This window comes from Mya arenaria, chromosome 16, assembly GCF_026914265.1.
Source record: "Mya arenaria isolate MELC-2E11 chromosome 16, ASM2691426v1".
Classification (NCBI taxonomy): domain Eukaryota; kingdom Metazoa; phylum Mollusca; class Bivalvia; order Myida; family Myidae; genus Mya; species Mya arenaria.
Window position 1 is genome coordinate 35,417,909 of NC_069137.1, and position 25,632 is coordinate 35,443,540.

At 34.4% G+C, this 25,632-nt stretch overlaps 1 protein-coding gene across 1 annotated transcript in view; it reads left to right on the top strand.

Moving 5' to 3' along the window:
* LOC128221592 (sortilin-related receptor-like) overlaps positions 1–25,632 on the top strand; it is a 127,254-nt gene that overhangs the window by 71,921 nt on the left and 29,701 nt on the right. The window contains exons 11-13 of the mRNA XM_052930198.1: positions 11,510–11,626; positions 19,315–19,425; positions 25,355–25,471. Of these exons, the coding sequence (XP_052786158.1) occupies positions 11,510–11,626; positions 19,315–19,425; positions 25,355–25,471 (345 nt within the window). The remainder of the gene's footprint in view (positions 1–11,509; positions 11,627–19,314; positions 19,426–25,354; positions 25,472–25,632) is intronic.

The following is a 25,632-nucleotide window of genomic DNA, read 5'->3' on the forward strand; positions in this document are numbered from 1 at the left end:
AAGGCAACACTTAATTAGGGACCAAATCAATGTCAATGTCACAGTTATCTGATATATAGAATGCCTGTGCACTCAAACATTTCTGCTCAATACCGTAACTTGAATAACTCGATCAATAGGTCATCGCCACCGTGATCTTTAATCTAGTCAGTACCATTAATTGAAACGCATTCAGCTAAGGACTACCTTATGTGGTGTTATAGATGATCATGGTCTGTAGTTGATGCTTATTTTTATACCCCCAGAAACCAAGTTCGAGAAGGGGTATATAGGAGTTGGCATTGTCGTTGTTGTCGTCATTGTCATGGTTGGTGTAGGCATGAAAAACTTTAACCTTGGCTATAACTTCTTTGTTCTTGAAGCTACTGCAATGAAACTTCACACAGCTGTTTACAATCACAAGGGCTTTAATCTGACCAAGAGCCATAACTCTGTGATGCTTTGTTGTCAGAATTATGTTTATGGTCTTGGGAAATAATAGACGAGAGTTGACCTCCATGCACGGGACTTATAGTTTTGAATTGTCTCTTCAAGACGATTATTGAGTAATAGCCCATAATAACAAAACCTGGTTGTGTCAGGAGCTGGGGCAGAAGTACTGATGGTTCTAGGGTTTTTGTGTCACCTGCTGTAGGCAGAAGGTGACACTAAACGATCACTTCTCTGGCGTCTGTCTTAGTCCGTCTGTCCAGCCGTCTGTCCGTCCATCTGTCTGTCCGTCACACTTTTCATGTCACGCGTTTTAGCTCACCTGAGCAAAGCTCAGGATGAGCTACTGTGATCGCTCGAGGCATCCAATAAATCGACTATTATTCTTTTGATATAATTAGAAATAATATAAATGATAATATAAATATAAGAAATGAACGCCTACTCGCTACATTTCAACGGGTATATGAATACAACAGGTCGCATGCATAGTTAATGTAAACCCCTTCGGGGTTTACGAACTCTGCACGCGACCTGTTGTATTCATATACCCGAGAACAGACGCGAGAAGGCGTTCATTTCTTAATTGAAATTAAGTTTTAAATTTTATTCATAATTACACCTGTAATAGTCTATAGGACTTATTCTTTTTGGCTGAAATCTGTTAAGGTTTTGGGGTTAGTGTTGTAATGCACTGTTGCTCCATGAAATAATATTTGCCCTAGGAAGCTTATATGTGACGTCGTTTGAAAAAATGGGACCAATTGCGGGACAAAAAATGCAAACTTAGATCAGACGCCGCTCATTCTGCGCGACGTCTGATCAAAGTCTGCACTTTTTGTCACCCATAGACGTGTAGAGAAAACATTTTCTCTCTCTGTGTGTGAAGATTAAACTAAAAAATAACGACACATGTGTGAAAACAGCTGATATATAATGTCACCATGTTTTCCGCAATTGGTCCCATTTTCTCAGACGACGTCACATATTTGAAATGGAAGTGCCCTGTATGCTGAACATAGATTCTGCATAGATACTGTTTCAAACAATTGATAATTTTAGTCAAATTTCACAGGATTTGAACTGAGTCATTTTTAGTTTAAATCTGATTGATAGTTGAAATATTTGCTGTAGGGAGCTTATATTTGAAATGGAGATGCAATGGAAGGCTGAATATAGATACTTCATAATTAAAGATGATGAAAATATGTTTTATCCAAATTTTAACCCTTTACCTGTTTAATTTTCATGTAAAAAAAACTCTGCCTACTATGCATATATTATTAGATCATTTTCATAGTTTGTGAATTATACTTGTAATTTGTAGAACAATATCCAGACTACAATATTTTATGTTGCAAACAGAGCAGTGTAGTGGACATGATATTTATTATCATATGTTAATATAATAAACACCATGTCCACTACAGACCATAGTTATCTCCCCTTGATGTGTTAAAGTAGGCAAAATAAGCCCTGTCCGGGATTCTTCTTTGTTATTATTCAACAAATCTTTATCAAACTTTCAGAAATTAATGGCCATGTTGTAAACTTTCGCCTCTGTGAATTTGGTACGGGTCACATGACCCTGACCAGAGTTATCTCCCCTTGATGTGTTAAAGTAGGCAAAATTAGCTTTGTCCGGCCTAACTCCAGGGCAAAAAACCTAGACATGGAGGGGATGTACTTATTTCAAACAGTTAGCTCTAGGCGAGCTTTGCTCTTTGTTACTTTTTGTTGTATAAATGGTACAACATGTATTTTTATGCCCCCTCTCTTAAAAAAAGGGGGGGGGGCATATAGATTTGCCTTTGTCCGTCCGTCTGTCTGTCTGTCTGTCTGTCATTCCGTCTGTCTGTACGTTCCGAAAAGTTTGTGTCGCGTGTATCTCAAAAACCGTTAGTAGTTCAGACTTGAAACTTCATGGATGTAATACTCTGGGTGGGAACTTGCGCACCTGGGTATTTTCATCCGGCCAAAATTGATATTTACGGAGTTATGGGCCTTGATTTTGTGAAAAAATGGCATTTTTAGTTTGTGTCATCTGTAACTCTAAAAGCCTTTGTAGTGCAGACTTGAACTTCATGGATGTATTACTCAGGGTGTGAACTTGTGCACCTGGGTATTTTCATCCGGCCAAAATTTATATTTACGGAGTTTTGGGCCTTGATTTAGTGAAAAAACGGCATTTTTAGTTTGTGTCATCCGTAACTCTAAAAGTATTTGTAGTACAGACTTGAAATTTCATGGATGTATTATTCAGGGTATGAACTTGTGCACCTGGGTATTTATCCGGCCAAAATTTATATTTACGGAGTTATGGGCCTTGATTTAGTGAAAAAGCGGCATTTTTAGTTTGTGTCGTCCATAACTCTAAAAGCGTTTGTAGTAGTGACTTAAAACTGCATGGATGTATTATTTAGGGTGTCAATTTGTGCACCTGAGTATTTTTAGCCAGCTAAAATGTATTTTTACGGAGTTATGGGCCTTGATTTAGTGAAAAATCTGCATTTTTGACAAAGCACTAGTGGGGGCATCTGTGTCCTATGGACACGTTTTCTAGTTCATAAAAGAGTTCTTTAAGAATAAAAGTTAAAATGAAATTTTAGCTTTGTCTGATTTATTCCCAAATCATTTGAATTTTATGTATTATTAACTTGGAGGTGTGTTTCTTGAGGCTAGGAAATCCAGTCCCTACCTAGGTTTACAGACCGCTTAAAACTAGCACCTAGGTTTGGAAAGGTTGGGGAATAATCTTTCGTAGGCAAGCAAGGTCATTTTGCTAAAAGCTAGATCGTTTCTTTTTAAGCAAGATTAAAATCTACCTCTGACTTCCTCTTACTTTCAGAGTCTAGCTGAAGGAAACGCACATCTGATGACTTTAAAAAGTAGGACCCATGCAAACATTTTTGGACTGATTTTTCAACGAAAAAAATCGTCTATTAAAATAGTGATGTCCGGGCGGGCGGGCGTCCGCACAGGACCACCTTTTGGTAAAAGTGCTATAATTATTTTATCCTTCAATGGATTGCTTCCATATTTGGACAGTTGCTTCATTGGATAGTCCCTTTCATGTGACATTGACCTTGACCTACTTTTTGCCCCGGAAAATCCGTCCATAATGCGTTTCTCGATTTTATTTTTTTAGCTCACCTGAGCACAGCTCGGGGTGAGCTTTTGTGAACGAGCGTGGTCAACAATTTGCTAATAACCTAATAACCACTTTATAGGCCAGAATTTAGAACCTTGTGTCGCCAAACTTGCTCATAATGTTTTCTATTGATAATATCTCGACCGGAAGCTTTTTTTTCTTCACTATTAGATCTATTTAGACAAATAATTGATATTTTGTTCCATGTTTAGGTCAATTATTTCAGGGTGACATGGCTTACGAGCATGTGCAAATAAACAAACTAGCTATAGCTTAGGTGGCCGAACTTACGTACTTCAAGGGGCTAGCTCACGTAAGAAGACTTTAAAAATTCCAATCATAGTCACACGGCCTGTAAACGTGGGCGCCACCTCTTTTTATGCCCCCAGAATCTGTGATTCGGGGGCATATAGGTTTTGCCCTGTCTGTCTGTTTGTCTGTCTGTGTCACGAAAACTTAACCTTGGCTATAACTTTTCAACCATTGGTCATAGAGCTTTCATACTTGGCATGTGTCTTCCTTGTGACAAGAGCTTTCCAGCTGTGCAAGATTTGTAACTCTGTCTGCAATATTTAAGGAGTGATGCCCCTTTAACCGAAAACTTAACCTTGGCTATAACTTTTCAACCATTGATCATAGAGCTTTAATACTTGGCATGTGTCTTCCTTGTGACGAGCTTTCCAGCTGTGCAAGGTTTGTAACTCTGTTTGCAATTTTGATGGAGTTATGCTCCTTTGAAATTTTGAGTTTTTTTACAAAAGTGCCGCCTGGGGGGCATTCGTGTTTCACAAACACATTTTTCTTGTTTTTAGATGCATTGAAAATGCCCCTATGCAACTTCACAGATACCAAGACATATTTCCACAATTTCCTAGATTGAAGCAGTTTGGATTAAGCAGACGATAATTTTATCGGCGGGTTCAGGGTTAAACTATCGTAAGCAAAATTATGTGTGGCCGCAGCCTCTTAATATAGCGACAAAAACATTTGACGTCATCTGCGAAAAGGACCTTATTGCGGAACAAACCATGACGTACGTCATAAAGCAGCTGCTTTCACACGTTTATGTTGATATTTATAGTTTATACTGCACACAGAGTGATAAAATGTTTTTCTACTAGACTATACAGTCCTATGTGACAAAAAGTGCAGGCTTTGATCAGCCGCCGGGCAGAACGAGGCGTCTGGTCAAATCTTGCACATTGTGTCCCTCCATAAGGTCCTTTTCCCACACAACGTCATTTTTCAGCCGTTTTAGATCTGCAGTCCTGTGCTTTTCAGCTTATTGTAGAGCTAAGCCATTAAAATGTTTAGTGTCCTGAAAAAAAATGAAACTGCGTAGACGGTCAGTGTGACACGTGCTCGCTTAGCCCATTCAGCCCTAGCGACGAGTTTCAGCGTCCTTTGCAAAAACGTGTAAACCAGATCAGAGGGCTCCTGATGGAGCCCTCTGATCAGGGTTTCACTTTTTGTAAAAAAAATAGATTTATTCATATTTTTTTCTCAAAAAAATCCCCCAAAATCTCAGACTGAATTTGTCTTTATAGATCGCATGGAAAAGTCCATTTTAAGGCTAATGCTCAAGGAACTATCTGCACTTTTGTTTTAACGCACTTATGCCTAAAGTCGACAAAAGTAGACATAGGCAAATGGTGTAGACCCAGATAAGCGGACTATGTTTGCTCAACCTGAAATTTCCAAAAAAATCAAAAATCTTAACACTTTGGAAAGTTTGTCCTTATTGTATCAAAATAGACTGTTCCGTGGAATAAATTGGAAAATCCCACTATTAATTCAGGCATGAATAGTAGTGATGTACTGATTAATCAGAAAGTCAACGAATCGTTGACGAGTAGCCCTCTGACTTGACGATGACGGCCGCAAATATTCGTTGACGAAATTTGCCCAAACCCGAAAATGCTTCATTAGTACTGTAGAAGGCATGCGTCTTTGCCTTCGAAAAAATACTGCACTTTTATCACTAGTTTTTAATTGAAAGAAAGTATTTTTCTATAAGTTCTCTATATCCTCCTATATACCCCCAACTTTTGTGTCGGGGGATAACAATACTGTATCAAGCATCAAAGAGTATTATAGTAGTCATTTAACCTTTACAACATTAGTTCTAATGAAGTTTTGCAACTTTTCTCACAAACATTAATACTGTCCCTTTTAGTTGACTTTAGTCGATTAATCGTCAACTTTGACCACTGATTAATCGACGAACTTTTTGGGGGCTGATTACAATCACTAATGAATAGGTTAAGTGATTACCGAATTATTTTTTTAAAATGGTTCTTTCATATTTTACCTCATTCTAACTGCAAGTTCACGATTATACTAGCAAATGTTACTACCGCTGTTATGATATATCACTATACCGGTATATCGAGGGGTTGCTGCCAGAAGCACATAGCTCCTTCTGGCAGTAATCCCTCGATATCATTCGATGTAATTTACACAGGTTCTTAAGACCTCCAAACTGTGTGCAAGAATAGCGGTCCATTCAAGACCTAGGGACTGTTACAGAGGGACTTCGAAATTTCCTTAACATTGAGTTAATGTTTCGTTAATGTTTGCTGGTAAATAATGGTTACAGTAGTGAACTTGATTAAATTGACAACTCTTCCGGTTCCGGTTTGGTATTACTGATTGAATTATGGGATGTGTCAATTCTTATGCAAAATAGTTTGGATGCTGGGACTCTCACAGCTGGCGGTGTCTCACAAAGTTTCCATCTGTAGGTATTTGCAACGCTCAAATACATGTATAATGGCCACAAAATGTTTGAAAACGCTGGATTTTCTTAGTTTGTTAAAGCTTTTAATGGCATCATTGATTAAAAGGTTAAATACTGTGGTACACGTATTAAGGTTAGGTGTTGATAATAATGACAAAAAGTTATGTTTATTGTTTAGCGATTTATTAACACAACGAGCTTCATTAATACTAACCCTATCCAATACAGTAACAATTATTAACGTATAAAACATGATAAAAAGTATACATAATTCGAATTATCTGCACTGATTAACCCAATCATCCAAATTGGTAGAGCTGTTACGAGTATCCGAGTACTCGGATATCCGTGAATCAGGCCTAAAAATCGTGTACGGATATTCGTCATTGCCGAGATCGGTGGATCGCAATCTTTTGCACATTATATAAGTTATACAAAGTATAACGTTTTTGTTCATTATCTAGCCATTTTAAACTGTTCATTTCTGAACAGAAAGTAAAGAATCAATCTATAGGTAGCAACGAACCTTTGTCATTATATAAGATTCGATGATATTCTTGTATGAATTTTCAAAACACAAAAACATGTTTTGAAATTAAATCTTAAATCAGAATGACAATGAACAAGAAATTAATTATAATTTTATGGATATAAAATAATAAATAAATAAATCGGGCTTATTGGTTGACAGGACTGATACACACACGCTTTGTAAAATAAATAATTTGCCAGCATTAACGTTTGACTTAAATGATTCGTATGTGAGCTATTCACTAGGAGAAAGAAACTACTGAGTAAGAACAGTCATAAGGGTATTGCTAGTATTTGCTATCTTTCCATTGCTGTGTTGTTATTATTATGTCTCCCCTTCTCTGAAAGGGGGAGACATATTGTATTTGTAGTTATTCTTATTCTTATTCTTATTATTCTTAGTCTTCTGGGATTTTTTTTGTCCGAGGCAGAACTCGGAAACTACTTGAAGGAATTGATTGAAACTTGGAACATAGCTAGATGGCGATGTGAAGTTGTGCCCCTTGCAAGAGTTATAACTCTAGACCATTTTTTTGCAGAGTTATCTCCCCTTTTTCAATTTTTTAATGGTGTACTTTGTCCAGAGCAGAACTCAGAAGCTACTTGAAGGAATTGATGGAAACTTGGAATATAAATAGATGGCGATCTGCAGTTGTGCATCCTGCAAGAGTTATAACTCTAGGCCACTTTGTTGCAAAGTTATCTCCCCTTGTTCAATAGTTAAATAGTGTAAACTTTGTCCAGAGCATACTATGACAACTACTGGATGGAATTTTATAAAACTTCATACAATTGTAAAGCTCAATGAGAGGAAATGCATTATTCAGGGGCCATAACTCTTAATTACATAATCACAGAGTTATGTCCCTTTGTTACTTTTTCTTATCTAGTTCTTCTTCTTATTCTTCTGGGAATTTTTTGTCCGGAGCAGAACTCGGAAACTACTTGAAGGAATTGATTGAAACTTGGAACATAGATAGATGGCGATGTGAAGTTGTGCACCTTGCAAGAGTTATAACTCTAGGCCATTTTGTTGCAGAGTTATCTCCCCTTTTTCAATATTTTTATAGTGTACTTTGTCCAGAGCATAACTGAGAAACTACTTTAAGGAATTGATTGAAACTTGCAACATAGATGACGATGTAAAGTTGTGCATCCTGCAAGAGTTATAACTCTAAGCCAATTTGTTGCAGAGTTATCTCCCCTTGTTCAATAGTTAAATAGTGTAAACTTTGTCCAGAGCATACTATGACAATTACTGGATGGAATTTTATAAAACTTCATAGAATGGTAAAGCTCAATGAGAGGAAATGCATCATGCAGGGGCCATAACTCTACTTTACCTAATTACACAGTTATTTCCCTTTGCTACTTTTTCTTATTTGGAGCATACCATGAAAAGTATTGGATGTAATTTGATAAAACTTCATAGAATGATAAAGTTCAATGAGAGGGATTGCTTTGTACAGGAACCATTACTCTAATTTACTTCATGACAAAGTTGTCTCCCATTCTTTAGGTCAAACATATGCTAGGGGAGACATCTGTTTTCGACGCTATGCTCGAAAACAACACCCATCTAGTTTTCAAACTGAATTTCGATGAACAGATGATGAAAGCTATAACACAAATATCAAAATAGATATTATTTTACAACACAAATTTAAAGAAAATGATTTTCGTAAGGTGTTTATGTGGTCGTTAATTAATGCTGATGATTCGTGGTTCGATCTGTGAATCGTCATCTCTGACTCGTGGATCGAATCGGATCGCCACTTGACCGGCGATCCACAGCCCTACAAATTGGACAATCATTATGTAATAATTAAAATTGATAATATAACTATCACTAAAATATTTTGATGCTCTTTTCTGACAATATTGTCAATATTGTCAAACATTCTATTTTATCTAGAAGTCGGAGGCAAAATTACCTATTTATATTTCAAAGTGATATAAACCTTCAAAGCAAATAAATAGGATCCTGATGAAACAACTACAGATGCTGTCTCGACGGGGTCCAAACTATTTACATATCAAATTGGTTACAGGGTTGATTGTTCATACTTCTTTATATCCAGAAGTTCTTTTTACAGTATTCAGTTAAAAAAAACTAATGTCTTGCTGTCAGTTTTTGATTGCCTCCAACTGTCCCCACTTTCAGGAAACGACTTAAGCCTCTTGGTGGGCCAATTTGGAAATTGGTTCCTGATCCAATTTTGTTAACAGATCTGATCATCATGTCTACTAGAAGTAAGACATGTTATATCTAAATCCATACATTTTGAAATTTTAAATTCATTCAGCCCTAGTGTCAAAGATAAGCGTGGAATCATACCGATTCGACCCAATAGCTTAATGCATTTTATATATTATATATAACATATTGGGTCTAAAGCCCCAGTAAAATGATGGGTCTGACCCAAGAAGTTGGTGACACTAAAAAGGTACCTATGTCTCAAGATTTTCTGATGTATATTGATATACATAGCATTCCAACAGTCAATCTATACTGTATATAGGACAGTGACGCCTGTATCACTATTATATCTAGTAGGTCCCAATAAATATGGATAGGATTATAGTCCCAATAAGTTGGCGAGTTTAAGTATATATATATATATATATATATAATATATATATATATATATATTTATCATCCGTAATCAAATGTGTTAACAAACTCAAGTATACCAACACTAAAAATATCACTTTACATTTTGCTCTTTGTTGATTTTTTGTCAAATTTGATTCACAATATGGACAACATTTGAATAGAAAATAATATGAAAGGTGTATAGAAAAGTTCGCATGAGTATTGAGGGCAAACAGTCGTTCACAAATTCTTTCAAAGACATAGTGGAGTAAGACCCTGATATTCAGGCATGTTTTATAAGATAGTTTACTGAATGACTTTAAACATTAAAAAATATCTTCACACAATTGCAATATAGTTTTATATATCTGCAAAACGAAAGTTTAGTTAGAAAGGGATATCAAGAGACAGTGGGCGTTATCACATGGAAAGGTGTAGCTAGAAAGGGAATATCAAGAGACAGTGGGCGTGATAATATGGAAATGTGAAACTAGAAAGGGAATATCAAGAGACAGTGAGCGTGATCATAGGAAAAGGTGAAGCTAGAAAGGTAATATCAAGAGACAGTGGGCGTGATCATATGAAAAGGTAAAGCTAGAAAGGGAATATTAAGAGACAGTGGGCGTGATCATATGAAAAGGTGAAGCTAAAAAGGTAATATCAAGAGACAGTGGACGTGATCATATGAAAAGGTGAAGCTAGAAAGGGAATATCAAAAGACAGTGTGCGTGATCATATGAAAAGGTGAAGCCAGAAAGGGAATATCAAGAGACAGTGGGTGTGATCATATGAAAAGGTGAAGATAGAAAAGGAATATAAAGTGACAAAGGGCGTGATCATATGGAAAGGTGAAGCTAGAAAGGAAATATCAAGAGACAGTGGGCGTGATCACATGGAAACGTTAAGCCAGCATGAAAATATCAAAAGACAGTAGGCGTGATCACATTGAAAGGTGAAGCTAGAAAGGAATATCAAGAGACAGTGGGCGTGATCATATGGAAAAGTAGGCTAGATAGGAAACGTAAAGAGAAGATGGGCATATTGCAGTCGGACTTGATATGGAAAACTAAATGATAGTAGATGCGTTCATGTTGAAAGTGGGCTATATGGTAATAGTAAAAGGCATAGGATATGTTCATGTTAAATGGTGGGCTGAAAAGGGATTATGAAAAGTGGACTAGATGAAGAAGTTGATCATGTTTAAAGGACTTAAAAAGAAATAATATGAGACATATATTGTCATCACTTGCGACGAAATTCTCAGTTATGTTATTTAATCGTTCTCGTCAACACAGGCATCATTTTCGTGCGTGCACTAACCAAATTTGTTTGTTGTTTTTTTTTGTGTGTTTTTTATGAAAAACATGTGATCGTTTCCGCCATATCCGTAAATTCGATCGGGACTTTTCTAAAATTCCCGTGAGACGGCCGGGTAAAATTTTGTCAACCTACAAATAAAACCTTAGAATACTGAGTCAAGATTGGTCAACCGAAATGGAATCCTGTTGCAAAATTGTACTCAAATCTACTTCATCGCTGCCTTTTCACGTTATTTTTGTGTTATTTGAAACTCGATATTTTTTTTGCTTTGAAGATTCAAACCATTTCTATCAATTGCTGATTATTTACTCAACGCTACTTTAATAATGCATTTAACGATTGTGTTATTTTAGTGTAGTTGAATCTGAATACCTGATATGACTTATAACATACATGAAAACCACTCAATATATAACGATACACAGTCGTTATCGATGAATAGTAGTTATTCTTTAATGAGTTCAAAAGGACAGCATATTAAACAATCACTAGCAAAGGCAGAAATATATATTTAAAAATTGGTCAAATTCATTCGACGATCGTTGAAATCATAAACACTTCAATTTAACATTGAATCTACATATATAAATCAAATTATTTATTTGATTAGTTACATGGTCAACTCCCTCATTTAAGAAAACTTTAAACAACTTTTTTTTGGTATAAATTAATTATTCAATACTCAGTCTTTAATCTTGGATTATAGGAACGATACCTGTGAAAGTCATTTTAATATTTTCAGAGGCGAGAACCTGTACATTCAGCCAGTTCCACTGCTCTTCCGGGCAATGCATCAGCAAGTATGGGGTATGTGATGGCTTTCAAGATTGCCAAGATAAAAGTGATGAGGAAAACTGTGGTAAGTGAAAGTTTATCTCTTTATAAATACTTGTGTCTTTACCTATAATAATAAATCGTTAATTCGATCTAGAAAAGTGCACTTGGTCACCGTTATCAAGACATCCCTGAAAGAAAGATCTGCATTGACAGATGTAGCCATTTTACGTATATAAGCAAATTATTTGGTATGATTTGTCAGTAATACATTTGCATATGGTAGGGCAAATTGTGAAAAAAATGTTTATACCACAGTTTGTCTGTAAGTGATAGATAAAATATCCTAAACTTCTTCCCAAATAATGGAAAAGTATAAATTTGTCTCACACATTTTAAGGCCAGTGTATGTATCTATGAAAAACAGAAGACTACAGAGGGAGTATTAAGAGATAGGGGCAGTGCTTATCACAAAAGGGGGACTTAATAGGGAACAATAAGAGACAGAGGGTGTTATAAAGTGTACTAACTAATCAATATTTTAGAAAAAAGTAAGTGTACATGTTGCAAGTGGACTAAATAAGGAATATTTAGAGAAATCGGGTTCTAACGTCGACTAAATAGTGGATATAGAGGCACATAGGATGAGTCAATGTTGATAGTGACCTGAAAGGGGATTTATTAGGAAACAGATGATACGTTTATGTTGAAAGTGGTTTTAAAAGGAAATTATTAAGAAACAGAGGACGTGTTAATGTTTAAATTGGTATTTAAAGGGAATTACTTATTAAGAAACAGAGGACGTGTTAATGTTTAAATTAGTATTTAAAGGGAATTATTTATTAAGAAACAGAGGACGTGTTTATGTTTAAATTGTCAATTAAAGGCAATTATTTATTAAGAAACAGAGGACGAGTTAATGTTTAAATTGGTATTTAAAGGGAATTATTTATCAAGAAACAGAGGACGTGTTTATGTTTAATTGTCAATTAAAGGCAATTATTTATTAAGAAACAGAGGACGAGTTAATGTTTAAATTGGTATTTAAAGGGAATTATTTATTAAGAAACAGAGGACGTGTTTATGTTTAAATTGTCAATTAATGGCAATTATTTATTAAGAAACAGAGGACGAGTTAATGTTTAAATTGGTATTTAAAGGGAATTATTTATTAAAAAACAGAGGACGTGTTTATGTTTAAATTGTCAATTAAAGGCAATTATTTATCAAGAAACAGAGGACGAGTTAATGTTTAAATTGGTATTTAAAGGGAATTATTTATCAAGAAACAGAGGACGAGTTAATGTTTAAATTGGTATTGAAAGGGAATTATTTATTAAGAAACAGAGGACGTGTTTATGTTTAAATTGTCAATTAAAGGTAATTATTTATTAAGAAACAGAGGACGGGTTAATGTTTAAATTGGTATTTAAAGGGAATTATTTATTAAGAAACAGAGGACGTGTTTATGTTCAAATTGTCAATTAAAGGCAATTATTTATTAAGAAACAGAGGACGAGTTAATGTTTAAATTGGTATTTAAAGGGAATTATTTATCAAGAAACAGAGGACGAGTTAATGTTTATATTGGTATTGAAAGGTAATTATTTATTAAGAAACAGAGGACGAGTTAATGTTTAAATTGGAATTAAAAAGGAGTTATTTATCAAGAAACAGAGGACGTGTTTATGTTTAAATTGTCAATTAAAGGCAATTATTTATCAAGAAACAGAGGACGAGTTAATGTTTAAATTGGTATTTAAAGGGAATTATTTATCAAGAAACAGAGGACGAGTTAATGTTTAAATTGGTATTAAAAGGTAATTATTTATTAAGAAACAGAGGACGAGTTAATGTTTAAATTGGTATTTAAAGGGAATTATTTATCAAGAAACAGAGGACGAGTTAATGGTTAAATTGGTCTTAAAAGAGAATTTTAAGGAACAATGGATGTGTTAATGTTAAAAGTGGTCTAAAAGGGGAATTATCAAGAAACAGAGGACGTGGTAACGTTTAAATTGGTCTTAAAGGGGAACCTTTAAGAAACAGGGGATGTGTTAATGTTGAAGGTGGACTAAATATGGAATATTAAGAGACATTGGAAGTGATCATGTTATCAGTAGGTCTATTAAGGGAAAGTAAACAGACAGAAGATGTCTAAATGTTGCAGGTGGACTAAATATGGAATATTTATATAAATATTAAGTGGCAGTGGATGTTCTTTTGTTAAAGAGTGACTAGTTAAGAAATATAATGTGACAGAGGATGAGTTAATGTTGAAAGTGGTCTAAAAAGGGGAAATTAAGAGAGAGAGGATGTGTTCATTTAACAGGGTTTACTAAATATAAATATTAAGAAATTTAGGATGTCTTAATGTTGAAGATGGTCGTGATTTTGTTAAAGGTCGACTAGATAGGAAATAGAAGGAGGCAGAGGATGAGTATATGTAAAAGATTGGGCTATTAGAGGAAGACATTGTGCTGATGTTAAAAGTAGACTAGATAGAATATTTAAAGACATGTTCATGTTAATATTAAATAGATGGGAGAGAAACAGAAGATGTATTACAGGGTGGACAAAATAGCAAATACTTGGAGACAGTTGAAGTGTGCATTTAAACAGTTTGACTTAATATGGAATAATAAAAGACATTTGATGTGTTCATGTCACATGTCTGAGTAAACAAAGCAATACTATTTTATTCGTTTGATACTGTGGGATTGTGTCACTTGTCGTTGATTGCATAAAGTACATATCACATGAGCCCTAAGGTCAATAGTATTAATGAATGCAAAGAGAAATGATAGCTTTAAACATATCAAATTACCCGACTTGTTTGTTTTTTCATTCGGCAGAAGTTTTTCAGAAACAAAATCAGAAAGATTTTGCTTTTAAAAAAACCTTTGTATTCGACAGACAGAGGTCATATTTCTTTTGCGTCGTAGTATGCGCACTTATTCAATTTGTTTTTCCAAATCAGTTCGCATTTTTGAAAATCATGTTTTTGCATTTAAAAACATTTTATGTTCATTATGAAATTTATTACTGGTAAAAAAATGCTTCACAGAAGCGCACATGACATAAAATTAAGCGTTTAGAGTTAAATTTAAACAAATATTGCAAAATGTCCAGTGTATCCCAAAGAACCAAATTCACGATTTGTTTAAATATTGATAACCACAATGTATTTTCATCGTAAACTTCTGAAAAGATTTAAGAAGGTAATGTGAACAAAATATTGAAAAGTATTGAGTGCATATGGTCAGTCAACGATGGAATTACTTGGCCTGAACAAACAATATGTAATAGGCCCCTGAGATTCAAGCATCTGTTATTAATCTATTAACTAGATCATTTTGAACCATGCTACAATATTTGTAAAAGTGCAATATATGTTTATTTTCCTGTACGATCATTTCTTTCCATTACATTTCAAATTGATGTTTTCTCCTTAATTTCAGTGAGATTTCATTTCATTTTTACTCAAAAGTCCAGAATGTCTCATAAGTTGTTGGCGTAAATGCACATTGCTGCAGATATTGCAGATTTCTGTCTGATATTTGTCTACGTTTGCTACGAAATCCGCAATGAATTTTTGTATGTCTTCCTTCCAGCAAAGGATTTTTTCCATGAACTCTTTTTAAATCATTATTCACGGATAACACGTGATCTTTTCCGTCATATTTGGAAATGTCATCGGGACTTGGATATTCTCATGTGACGGCCGGCATAAGTTCGGTAATCTACAAATAATTATGTTGGAATACTGAGTGAAAATCAGTTCATTTCTTTAAACTTCGTTTTATCACTATTGTTATATATTGTTATATCTTTAACTTCAGTCTGACTTTACTGAAATTGCACGTAAAATTCCTTTTTAATTTATTTGTTCATGAACTTTAACCTAAGATTTTTATAAATAACATGTGATCGTTTTCGCCATATCCGGAAATGCGTTCTGGTTTTGAAAATTCCGTGAGACAGCTGGCCGATCAATATTCCATTTGCCTTCGAAACAAATGTTATAGCTGGAATATTAAAAATAAGTCCATTGGAATCGAATTATATACTAAAAACTTGTTCAACGCTACTTTAGTGATGCTCTTTCACAATAGTTCTTTCATTCTGTGTTATTTAAATCCCAATATATTGATTATGACCTTGAATATGAATACAACATAATAAACGTATAACCGTATTGCTCAAAAGTGGAGAGTAACATAATAAAGAGTCCCTGGCAGCAATAAGAAACAACGACAATTATTTTTCAATTAATCCGATGATCGTTGAACCTAAACAGTATAATTTGACATTTTAACTACACATTGGATTAAAATAAATTGTAGTATAAAAACAAAACCAGTCAGTTTTACTTAGTTTCATGCTTATTGAACACAAAAGACAATGTTTTTTGGGCTAAATAGGATTCAATAAAGTGTTGCTAACATCGAAAAGGATATTATATAAATGATTCCTGCATTTCATGCATTAATATATTAAGAGACGAGAACGTGTTCATCTAACAGTTTCCATTGCTCTACTGGGCAATGCATCAGTAACGATTTCCTATGTAATGGCATCTCATGGAGCTGCGATGATGGATGTAATAATGTATAACGAGACCTTTTATAACGTATTTATAGTGTTACTCACATAAAATCTTAAATCCACGTCATGCCCTGATGGATATTATTAGGAAAATTGTGCTAAGCGAACGTGTTTTAGTTTTATTGTAATTGTTGACTGACAATGGACTAATACGTTTTTTCCTATAACTACAATATATTGTTTTGTATTTGCGTTGCAAGGAAACCGTCAAATTCTACCTTTATGTTATTAAACTGTTAACATTCGAATCCCATTTGTTTCAAAGTCCTATTTATTCTTGTCAGGATCCTGCAGATAATATATAACAATGATTGAATTTGCATTTGTTTACAAATGTAATATGCCATTTCGCTAAACTCATCTCTTTAGTCTATCAAATATTTATCAAATATCTTTCTTATAGCCTAAGACGGATATGGGAAGGTTTCAGTTTATTTTTCAAAAAAAATCTTCATTCTTTCGTTGCAATGATTTTCCTTTTATTCATGCTTATTTATTTACTTCTTGCTTATCTTTTTCCTGTTCGACGTCATCAAATGATTTGCTGTGACCTAGGAACGGACCGAATTACAATGCGATTGTACAACGCAAGATTGTTTCGTTTTTCTTATCCATGTGTTTTCCGTATTTGACATTTTAAGGAATTAACAAATGTTTTCATTACATTATATCTGTTTTCGGTAATTATTTTGCAGTTCTTGTTGTAAATACTGCCTTGGTTAAAATAACTCCTAGCATAGTTATTGTCCTTCGCATACAACTAGCACCGACAGTATTCATGAACACAATAACCTTGCTGATAACAATTGTCTAAATCTAACACATTTTAGTTTGATGGTGCCAAGTTTAATCCTTTTATCGGGCGACATCGTTTTACCAAAGACCAACTAATGATCATGCGACATGTGTTCCAATTTTTTACCACAATATCAGAAGTATTCGATCAAAATAAGACTACATTAAATAACAGTTAAAAAAATGATACTTTGTGTTTCACGAAGAAACATTTTTTTCTTCTGATATTAATGATGATGTTTTACACATTGACGATCATGATGTTTGTTCCAAAAAGACAGTTCTTTAAAAAAATATTCGGCCTCCTTTAGACCTTTGTGTAGTTTAGACTTAGAACATCTCCCTGAACGCTAAGGGGAGAAAATGAATATCAGAGTGAATGTTTTCTTCTGTATTTCAATCCTTATCTTAGAATAGAATTATAGGACATATAAATGGCTTGTGACTCGTGTGAGAATATTCTTCTTCTGGGGAATATTCTATAAATGACATATTCCTGTGATAGCGCTATCGATAATTGTCAATCTGAGAATTATAATGTTGACCGAGGCAGCGCAACTATCTCGTTGGCATGCGTATGTGTATTTTCAATATGTAATATTTCATTCGGATTCATAGTTTATGTGTAATCTTTTTTTTTTCCTTTATGTGGCGTTTTGAGAAAGGGTTATGTCTGATGTTGGAAAAACTCGTGGCACAATCAATTTGCATGTTACATGATGTCCTTTCTACAAGAACGCAAAAGTTTAATTAAGATGTTTTTATAATTGGTGTTGTATTTCCGACCATGCATATAGTATATATGCACTGAGCTGTTTGTGGAGATTTATGCTGTTGTTCCATGTTTCTTGTTTGTGATTTTATGTTTTTGTGTTCTATGTCTTTATAGGTTACCCTATGCCACCCACACCGGGTTAATGTTTTAACTTTTGGCTACTGAGCTTGTTTCTGTAGGTTTTCACATAAGTATAGATGGGAAATATTGAGAGCCTCGGATGAATTCATTTCAAAATATGTATAAAATTAGAAATGTTTAGACACAGTAGGATTGGCATGTTAAAAGGCAAACTAGATAGGGAATATTAATACACAGAGTGTGTGTTTGTGATGAAGGTGGACTAGATATGGATTATTACGAATCAGTGGATGTGTCCATCTTAAAAAAAATACATTAAGACATTTTAGAGACAGTGGGTTTTAAGTGTAAAAATGGAAAGAATAAGAAATATGAAGAGACTGGATGTGTTTATGTTTTGAAGTCGGACTTAAAACTGAAAATGTAGAGAAGGTGAATGCGTTTGTATTAAAAATAGAATTAATAGGAACTATTTATTGACAGTTGTTGTGTTCATGTAGTAGGTTTGAGTTAATAGGGACTATTTGGGGATGTGTTCATGTTGAAACCTCGAATAATATGGAATATTAAGAGAAAGTAGATTTGTTCATGTTACAAATATGTGTTAATAGGGACTATTTTGGGACATTGGGTGTTTTAATGTTATAAGTAGAACTCAAAAGGGACTAACAAAATGATGTGTTCACATTACAAAGTGGAGTAAATAAGCCATGTTCAGCGATTCGGTTGATACATTGGGGTTGGGTCACTTCTCTTTGCTTGTGTAAATTTGATATCGTACGAGGCAAAAGGTCGAGTGGATGTACTTTGTACGCAGGCAACAAGAAGTGATATATTCCCACAGATCAATTGTCTTAAGAAGTCTTTCTTCTGTCACTAGCATACACCATGACACAATATTATAAAAAAATCATGCAACATATATTTACATACCTGTCAGACTATTTCGTTCAACCCTTATGTAAAAGCGTTGTTATATCTTCAACTTCAATATTATTCAATATTATTTCATTTGAGTTCACGGTTTAAAACAAAATATCTTGTTAATTGGTGACCATAATGCACATCACTGCAGACTGACCGTTTGCAATATTGGTATGTCAATTTAATAAGATTAGCTCTAGACTAATTAGTGTTTATGAATACCACGTGAACGTTCCGCCATATCCGGAAAGTCGACTTTTCAGAAATAATATATAACCATACCTTCTTTGCATTTTATCTGTTCAGAAATTCAGAACAACATAATAAATAGTCACTGGCAACAATAAAATAAATGACAATACTTATATTTATTCATTGATCGTTAAATCCGTAAACACTATAACTCCATTTTTTATCTACATATTTAATTCATATTGTTTTCGAAAGCAACGCTAGTCCATTTAAATTATTGCATTGACATTGAAAAGTTAAGACATTATTGGATTGTCTTTGATAACCCAGCATATTGTTGCTTACACCTAATTTAGAATAAGAAATGTTAAATGTGTAAAACGCATTGATATATTCAGACACCTGTGCATCCGGCGCGTTCCTTTGCTCTTCCGGAAAGTGTATACGGGAGAGTAATGTTTGTAATGGAAGTTCAGACTGCCCTGACGGAGATGATGAGGTAAACTGTGGTAAGTGAAATTGATCATTTTATGATAATTGGTATTTATACACATCACAAACCGTCGAATTAGAAATTCAAAATAGAGATTTTCCCTGTTACAAAGTGTAAGGCATTATTATCAATAGACTTTTGAAAAATCCGCATTGACAGGTGTAGCCAGTTAACGTATACTAACATAATTTCTTGTAAGACTTGTCAGTATTACATTTATGTCTGTAACTGTAATACAATGTTGGTACTCCTGTGTATATGTTTTTTTTGAGATTTAAAATATCGTAACCCTCTTCTCAAAGAAAGTGAAAAATGAAAAGTTCGTCGTCCATTTATTACAAGACAGTTGATGTGTTCATGTTCAAAGGATGACTTAATTTAGAATATGACGAGTGAGTGTATTGATGCTAAACAGTTGGCTGAAAACGTAATATTTTGAGACAGTTGATGTGTTCGTTTTAAAGGGTGGACTAAAGAGGTAATATTTAGAGACATTGGATCTTCCATGCTAAATTGTTTTCAAAAACGGAATATTTAGAGACAGTACATGGGATTATTTTAAGTGGTGGACTAGAGAGGTCATATTTAGATACAGTGGATGTGTTCATGTCAAAAAGTGGACTTGAGTGGAAATAGATACAGTAGATGTGTTAATGTGCAAAGGCAGATTAAATAGAGACTATTGAGCGATAGTGGATGTACTCATGTAAAATGGTTGACTACAACGGAGTATTTAGAGACAGTGGATGTGTTCATGTTTAAAGTTGGTTTTATTAGGAATTAATATTAGACCAACAAAGGTCTTTTCTTATTTTGCGTCGTATTATGAAAGTAGATGCGCACTAGGCTTAATTAAAAGATTACAAGTAAAATATACCTTAAAATTATCTTGTGTGCAGTTTAACTTTGTTAAACGCTGGATACAAACGTGCATGCCATTAATTTAGTTATTTTCAAATACATATGGCAATATGACCATTCGTAAACCAGCTTGATTATCAAATATATCATTTGAGTCAAAATTTCAACAATTAAAGTTAAAAAAATAGAATACTATACATCAAATAAAGCGTGAGGAGAGTATAACTATATTATTACTCAACTATCACGTATTTGACGCGATACGTGGACAATGGACAATCGTAGTACTAATACTAGACAATTGACGACAACATATATTCCAAAACTCGGCCCAAACCGACCAAAGTCGGCCAATATGAGTTTTCAACGTTTTGATTGGCTACTTAACTCGCCAAATATAGGATTTGAGAAATGGACAATTTTCATTTGGTATCAAAACTTGCCTAATATGGGGAAAATGCTGGAAATAATAATAAAGGTTTTAAAAGGTGCCCATTTAGTTTTCCGGTTTTCTGACTGTATTAGATATTTTGTGCTTCGTTTAAAACCTATTTTGAATTACTAGCCAATTAAATACTTCAACCACTGTGTACGATTTGATATTACAGTTGTGTTTAACCTCTTGGTGGATTTTACGACAATTATATTTGGTACACCGACAAAATGGACGACGAAGGTGAACAAACTGACTTACCGAAATAACCACAAGATAAAAGATATGCTTCCTTAGAAGTGTGCAGTGCTTAATTCATAAGTCTGTGCAATGTCATCATAAATGATGCATGTCAGCAACGTCAAGTCTAGAAAAGCAGAAACCATGAATGAAAAAAAGATAAATAAGCTTCAAATTTAAAATGAAAGTAAAATATTAGAATGTTTTAACCAAGATGTCGTACAATACGTACACGTTAATTAATACAGTACTTATTAATTATTTGATTTCATTTTAATTAGTAGTGGTTCGCCCTTCGGGCTCAGACAAATGCAGCTAACCCCGGATAAATAACTGGGCCAATATGAAATCACCTTATTAAAAACATTATTGTATACATTTAATCCGTTATCACACGTGTAAACAAGCTCAAGTATACCACCTCAACAAATATCACACATCTTTTTGTTATTTATTGTTGTTGTTTATTTTTATTTTGATAACCACAATGTATTTGCCGACAAATTTTGAATAGAGAACCATGTCAACAGAATATAGAAAAGTACGCATTTGTATTGAGCGTAAATTTTAAGTCACAAATTCTTTCAAACACAGAGTGGAGTAAGATCCTGATATTCAGGCATGTTTGATTAAATAATTTACAAGATGACATTAGCACACAACTGCAATACATGCTTATTTTCCTGTCGAACAAATTCTTTCAATTTGATTTTAAAAGGTTTTTTTTTTAATTGTCTCTCTTTTTTCATTGCAGTTTCACTTTTTAGATTAACATGTCGTGTTAATTGGTTGCGTTAATTTGCATTCATGCAGATGTTGCTGTTTTTTGTCCGATATATTTACCGTTTGCGACGAAATTCACATTAATGGTCTGTCCGATATCCCTCATGCACTGGCTTTATTTTCATTTGAACCAAATTATTATTCTCGTTAAAATATGGGATAATTTCCGTCATATCTTAAAAGTCGATCGTGATTTTTCTGAAAATCCCTTGTTTGAATATTGAATGTAAATCAGTCCATCACAATGGAATGCTGTTCTTTCAGTTTACACAACGCTTTAATATGAATACCTATAAAATCTAGTTGTATTATTTTTGTGTTATTTGAGTCCTTTGACTGTTTATGAATATGAACATGAACACAATTTAATATAAAACAACATGCAATTTATATCGAGGCATAATAGTTAGCCTTTTATCAGGTCAAAAGTTGAGGACAGCATAATAAAATGTCACTGGCAGCAATGAAAGACAATGACAATGATTTGTCAAATTTATCCATTTACGACCATTCAAGCCGTAAACACTATAGAACATTTTCCGTACATATAAGTATTAAATTCTAGTCGTAGTATGAAAACTGGACTAGAACCATTAAATAATTTAATTGTCAGTGAAAAGTTAAGACAATATCGTTTGTGCCATGAATGGCCGTAAATGACTAAGTATAGTAATGCTTACACCAAATTTAGAATTAATGGTACATATGTATAAGACGCATTTATAAGTTAAGACACTTGTGCATTCATCGAAAACAATATATATTAAAAGTGCTCATGTTAAAAGATGCTAAATATTGATTATTCAAAGACGAGGCAAGTATGTATGTTTAAACAAGTGGATGTGTTCACGTTTAAATGTTGTCTTATGAAATATATTGAGAAACGACATGGGTTTATGTTGAAAGGTGGACTAGGTATGGAATGGCAAGAGACGGGGGATGTGTTAATGTTAAATGTTGGAAAACATGGGAATATTAGGAGACAGTAGATGTGTTCATTTGGAAGGTGGACTAATTATGGAATAGTAAAAGACAGTGGATTGGTTCATGTGAAAAGGGAGGACTAGATAGAACATATTTAGAGACAGTGTATGTGGTTCATGTTACACAATGGCTAATTAGTGAATATCAAAATACAGTACATGTAATCATGTTGAAGGTAGGCTAAATAGGAAAGGGTAAAAGGCAGAGAATGTGTTTATGTTGAATGGTGATGCTGGATAGGGAATATCAAGTGACAGTGGGCGTGTTCATGTTGAAAGGTAAAGCTAGAAAGGTTATATCAGGAGACAATGAGCGTGTTCATGGTGAAAGACGAAGCTAGAAAGGAACCATCAAAAGACAGGGGCGTGTTATTGTTGTAAGGTAAAGCTAGAAAGGGAACATCAAGAGACAGCGGGCGTGTTCATGTTGAATGATGAAGCTGGATATGGAATATCAAAGGACAGTGGGCGTATTCAGGTTGAAAGGCGTATCTAGACAGTATATAGAGACAGTGGGCGTGTTCATTTTAAAAGGTGAATCTAGAAAGGGAATATCAGTAGACAGTGGAGGTGTTTATTTCGAAAGGTGGGCTAGACAGGGATTATAAAGAAACAGTGGGCGTGTTCATGTTGAAAGGTCTATCTAGACAGGATGTAGAGACAGTTGGCGTGTTCATTTTAAAAGGTGAATCTAGAACGGCAATATCAAGAGACAGTAGGCGTAGTCATGTCAACAGGTGAAGCTAGAAAGGATATATTAAGAGATAGTGGGCGTGTTCATGTCGAAAGGTGAAGCTACAAAGGGAATATCAAGAGATAGTGGGCGTGATCATGTTGAAAGGAAAAGCTAGAAAGGTTCTATCAGGAGACAGTGGGCGTGTTCATGGTGAAAGGTGAAGCTAGAAAAGAACTATCAAAAGACAGGGGAGTGTTATTGTTGTAAGGTAAAGCTAGAAAGGGAATATCAAGCGACAGTGGGCGTGTTTATGTCGAAAGGTAGGCTAGAAAGGATCTATCAAACACTTGGCATGCTCATGTTGAAAGGTGAATCTAGATAGGGAATATCAAGAGACAGCGGGCGTGTTCATGTCGACAGGTCGGCTAGATAGAGAATATCAAAGGACACTGGACATGTTCATTTTGAAAGGTAAAGCTAGATAGGAAATATCAAGAGATAGAGGATGTCTTTATGTTGAAAGGCGGGCTAGATAGGTTATACCAAGAGGCCTGGTAATGTTGAAAGGTAAAGCTAAAAAGGGAACAGTAGGCGTGTTTATGTTGAATGGTGAAGCTGGATAGTGAACATCAAGAGACAGTGGGCCTGTTCATGTTGAAATAAAGGCTAGAAAGGGACTGTCAAGATACAGTGGATTTGATCATTTTGAAAGGTGGGCTAAGAAGGGAACAGTGGGCTTGTTCATGTTAAAAGATGAATCTAGAAAGTGAATATCAAGAGACAGTGGGCATGATAATAATGAAAGTTAGGCTAGAAAGGAAATATAAAGAGACAGTTGGCGTAAGCATGTTGCAGCAGGACGAAATATGGAATATAAGGAGATAGTTGATGTGTTAATGTTGAATGTGGGCTAAATTGGGAACAGTAAAAGGTGTGTTCATGTTAAAAGGTGGGCTAAGTAGGGATTATGAGGAGACATAGAATATGTTCATGTTCAAGGTGGACTAGAGTTAAGAGTAGTCCACTGCAACTTAACCCTGTGCTGAAAATGTACTCAAATCTATTTTATGGTTGCATTTGTACGATGGTTGCGTTATTGCTGTGTTATTTGAAACTCAGTTTACTTTTTGGCTTTGAAGATGCAGACCATTTTAATCAAATAAAGTTTAAAAATGTAGTTCAACTCAGCCTTTTTTCTGTATAAATTGTAACCCAATTAGTTTGCATGAATAACACGTAATCGTTTTCGCCATATCCTGAAAGGCGATCGGGACCTTTCGGAAATATCCGTGAGACGGATGGTCAATATTTCTTTAACCTACAAAAACTTTTTTGTGGTTGGAGTATAAATTGAAAATCAGTCCATCGGAATGGAATCATGTGCTGATTATTTACTCAACGTTACTTTGTTAATGCTTTTAACATCATTTTTTAGTTATTTTAGTGTAATTGAATCCCAATACCTTTAATGACTTATATCATAAATACAAAAACATAATATTACAAGATATTACGATACACACCCATTACCGAAGTTATTTGTCATCAGTTCAAAGGGACGGCATAATACACAATCCCTGGCAGCTACAAAACTAAATACAAGATTTGTCAAATTCATTCGATGGACGATTGACTCGTAGACACTTTAATGCAACATTGTATCTACAAATATAATTTAAAATATTTCTATTTAATTAGCCACTTGGTCAAAACTCACATGGTGGAGAACATGGGCGACAACGTTGTGTTTTTTTGGTTTAATTATTCAATACTGAGTTACAAAGAACTTGTTTGATTTAAACATATTTTATCATGTGGATTGGTTCATGTGAAAAATAGGACTAGATAGAAAATATTTTTATATATATTTCATACATTTTAACGTGTATTGGGATTAAACCTGTATTGGGATCAAGAACTTGTTTGAAATTATATAAACGATACATGTAAGGCGCATTAATATCTTCAGAGACGAGAACCTGTCTTACCGACCAGTTCCGCTGCTCTTCCGGGCAATGTATTGGCAAATGTTTGGCATGTGATGGCGGCTTGCATTGCAGTGATGGAAGTGATGAGGAAAACTGTGGTAAGTGAATGTTTAAATCTTTATAAATACTAGTGTTTATACCGACCATAATCCATCGAATAATAAATCGACAAGAAAAGTGATCTTGCTCACCGTTATCGAGACATATCTGAAACAAAAATCAGCATTGACAGGTGTAGCCATACTAGCATAATATTTTG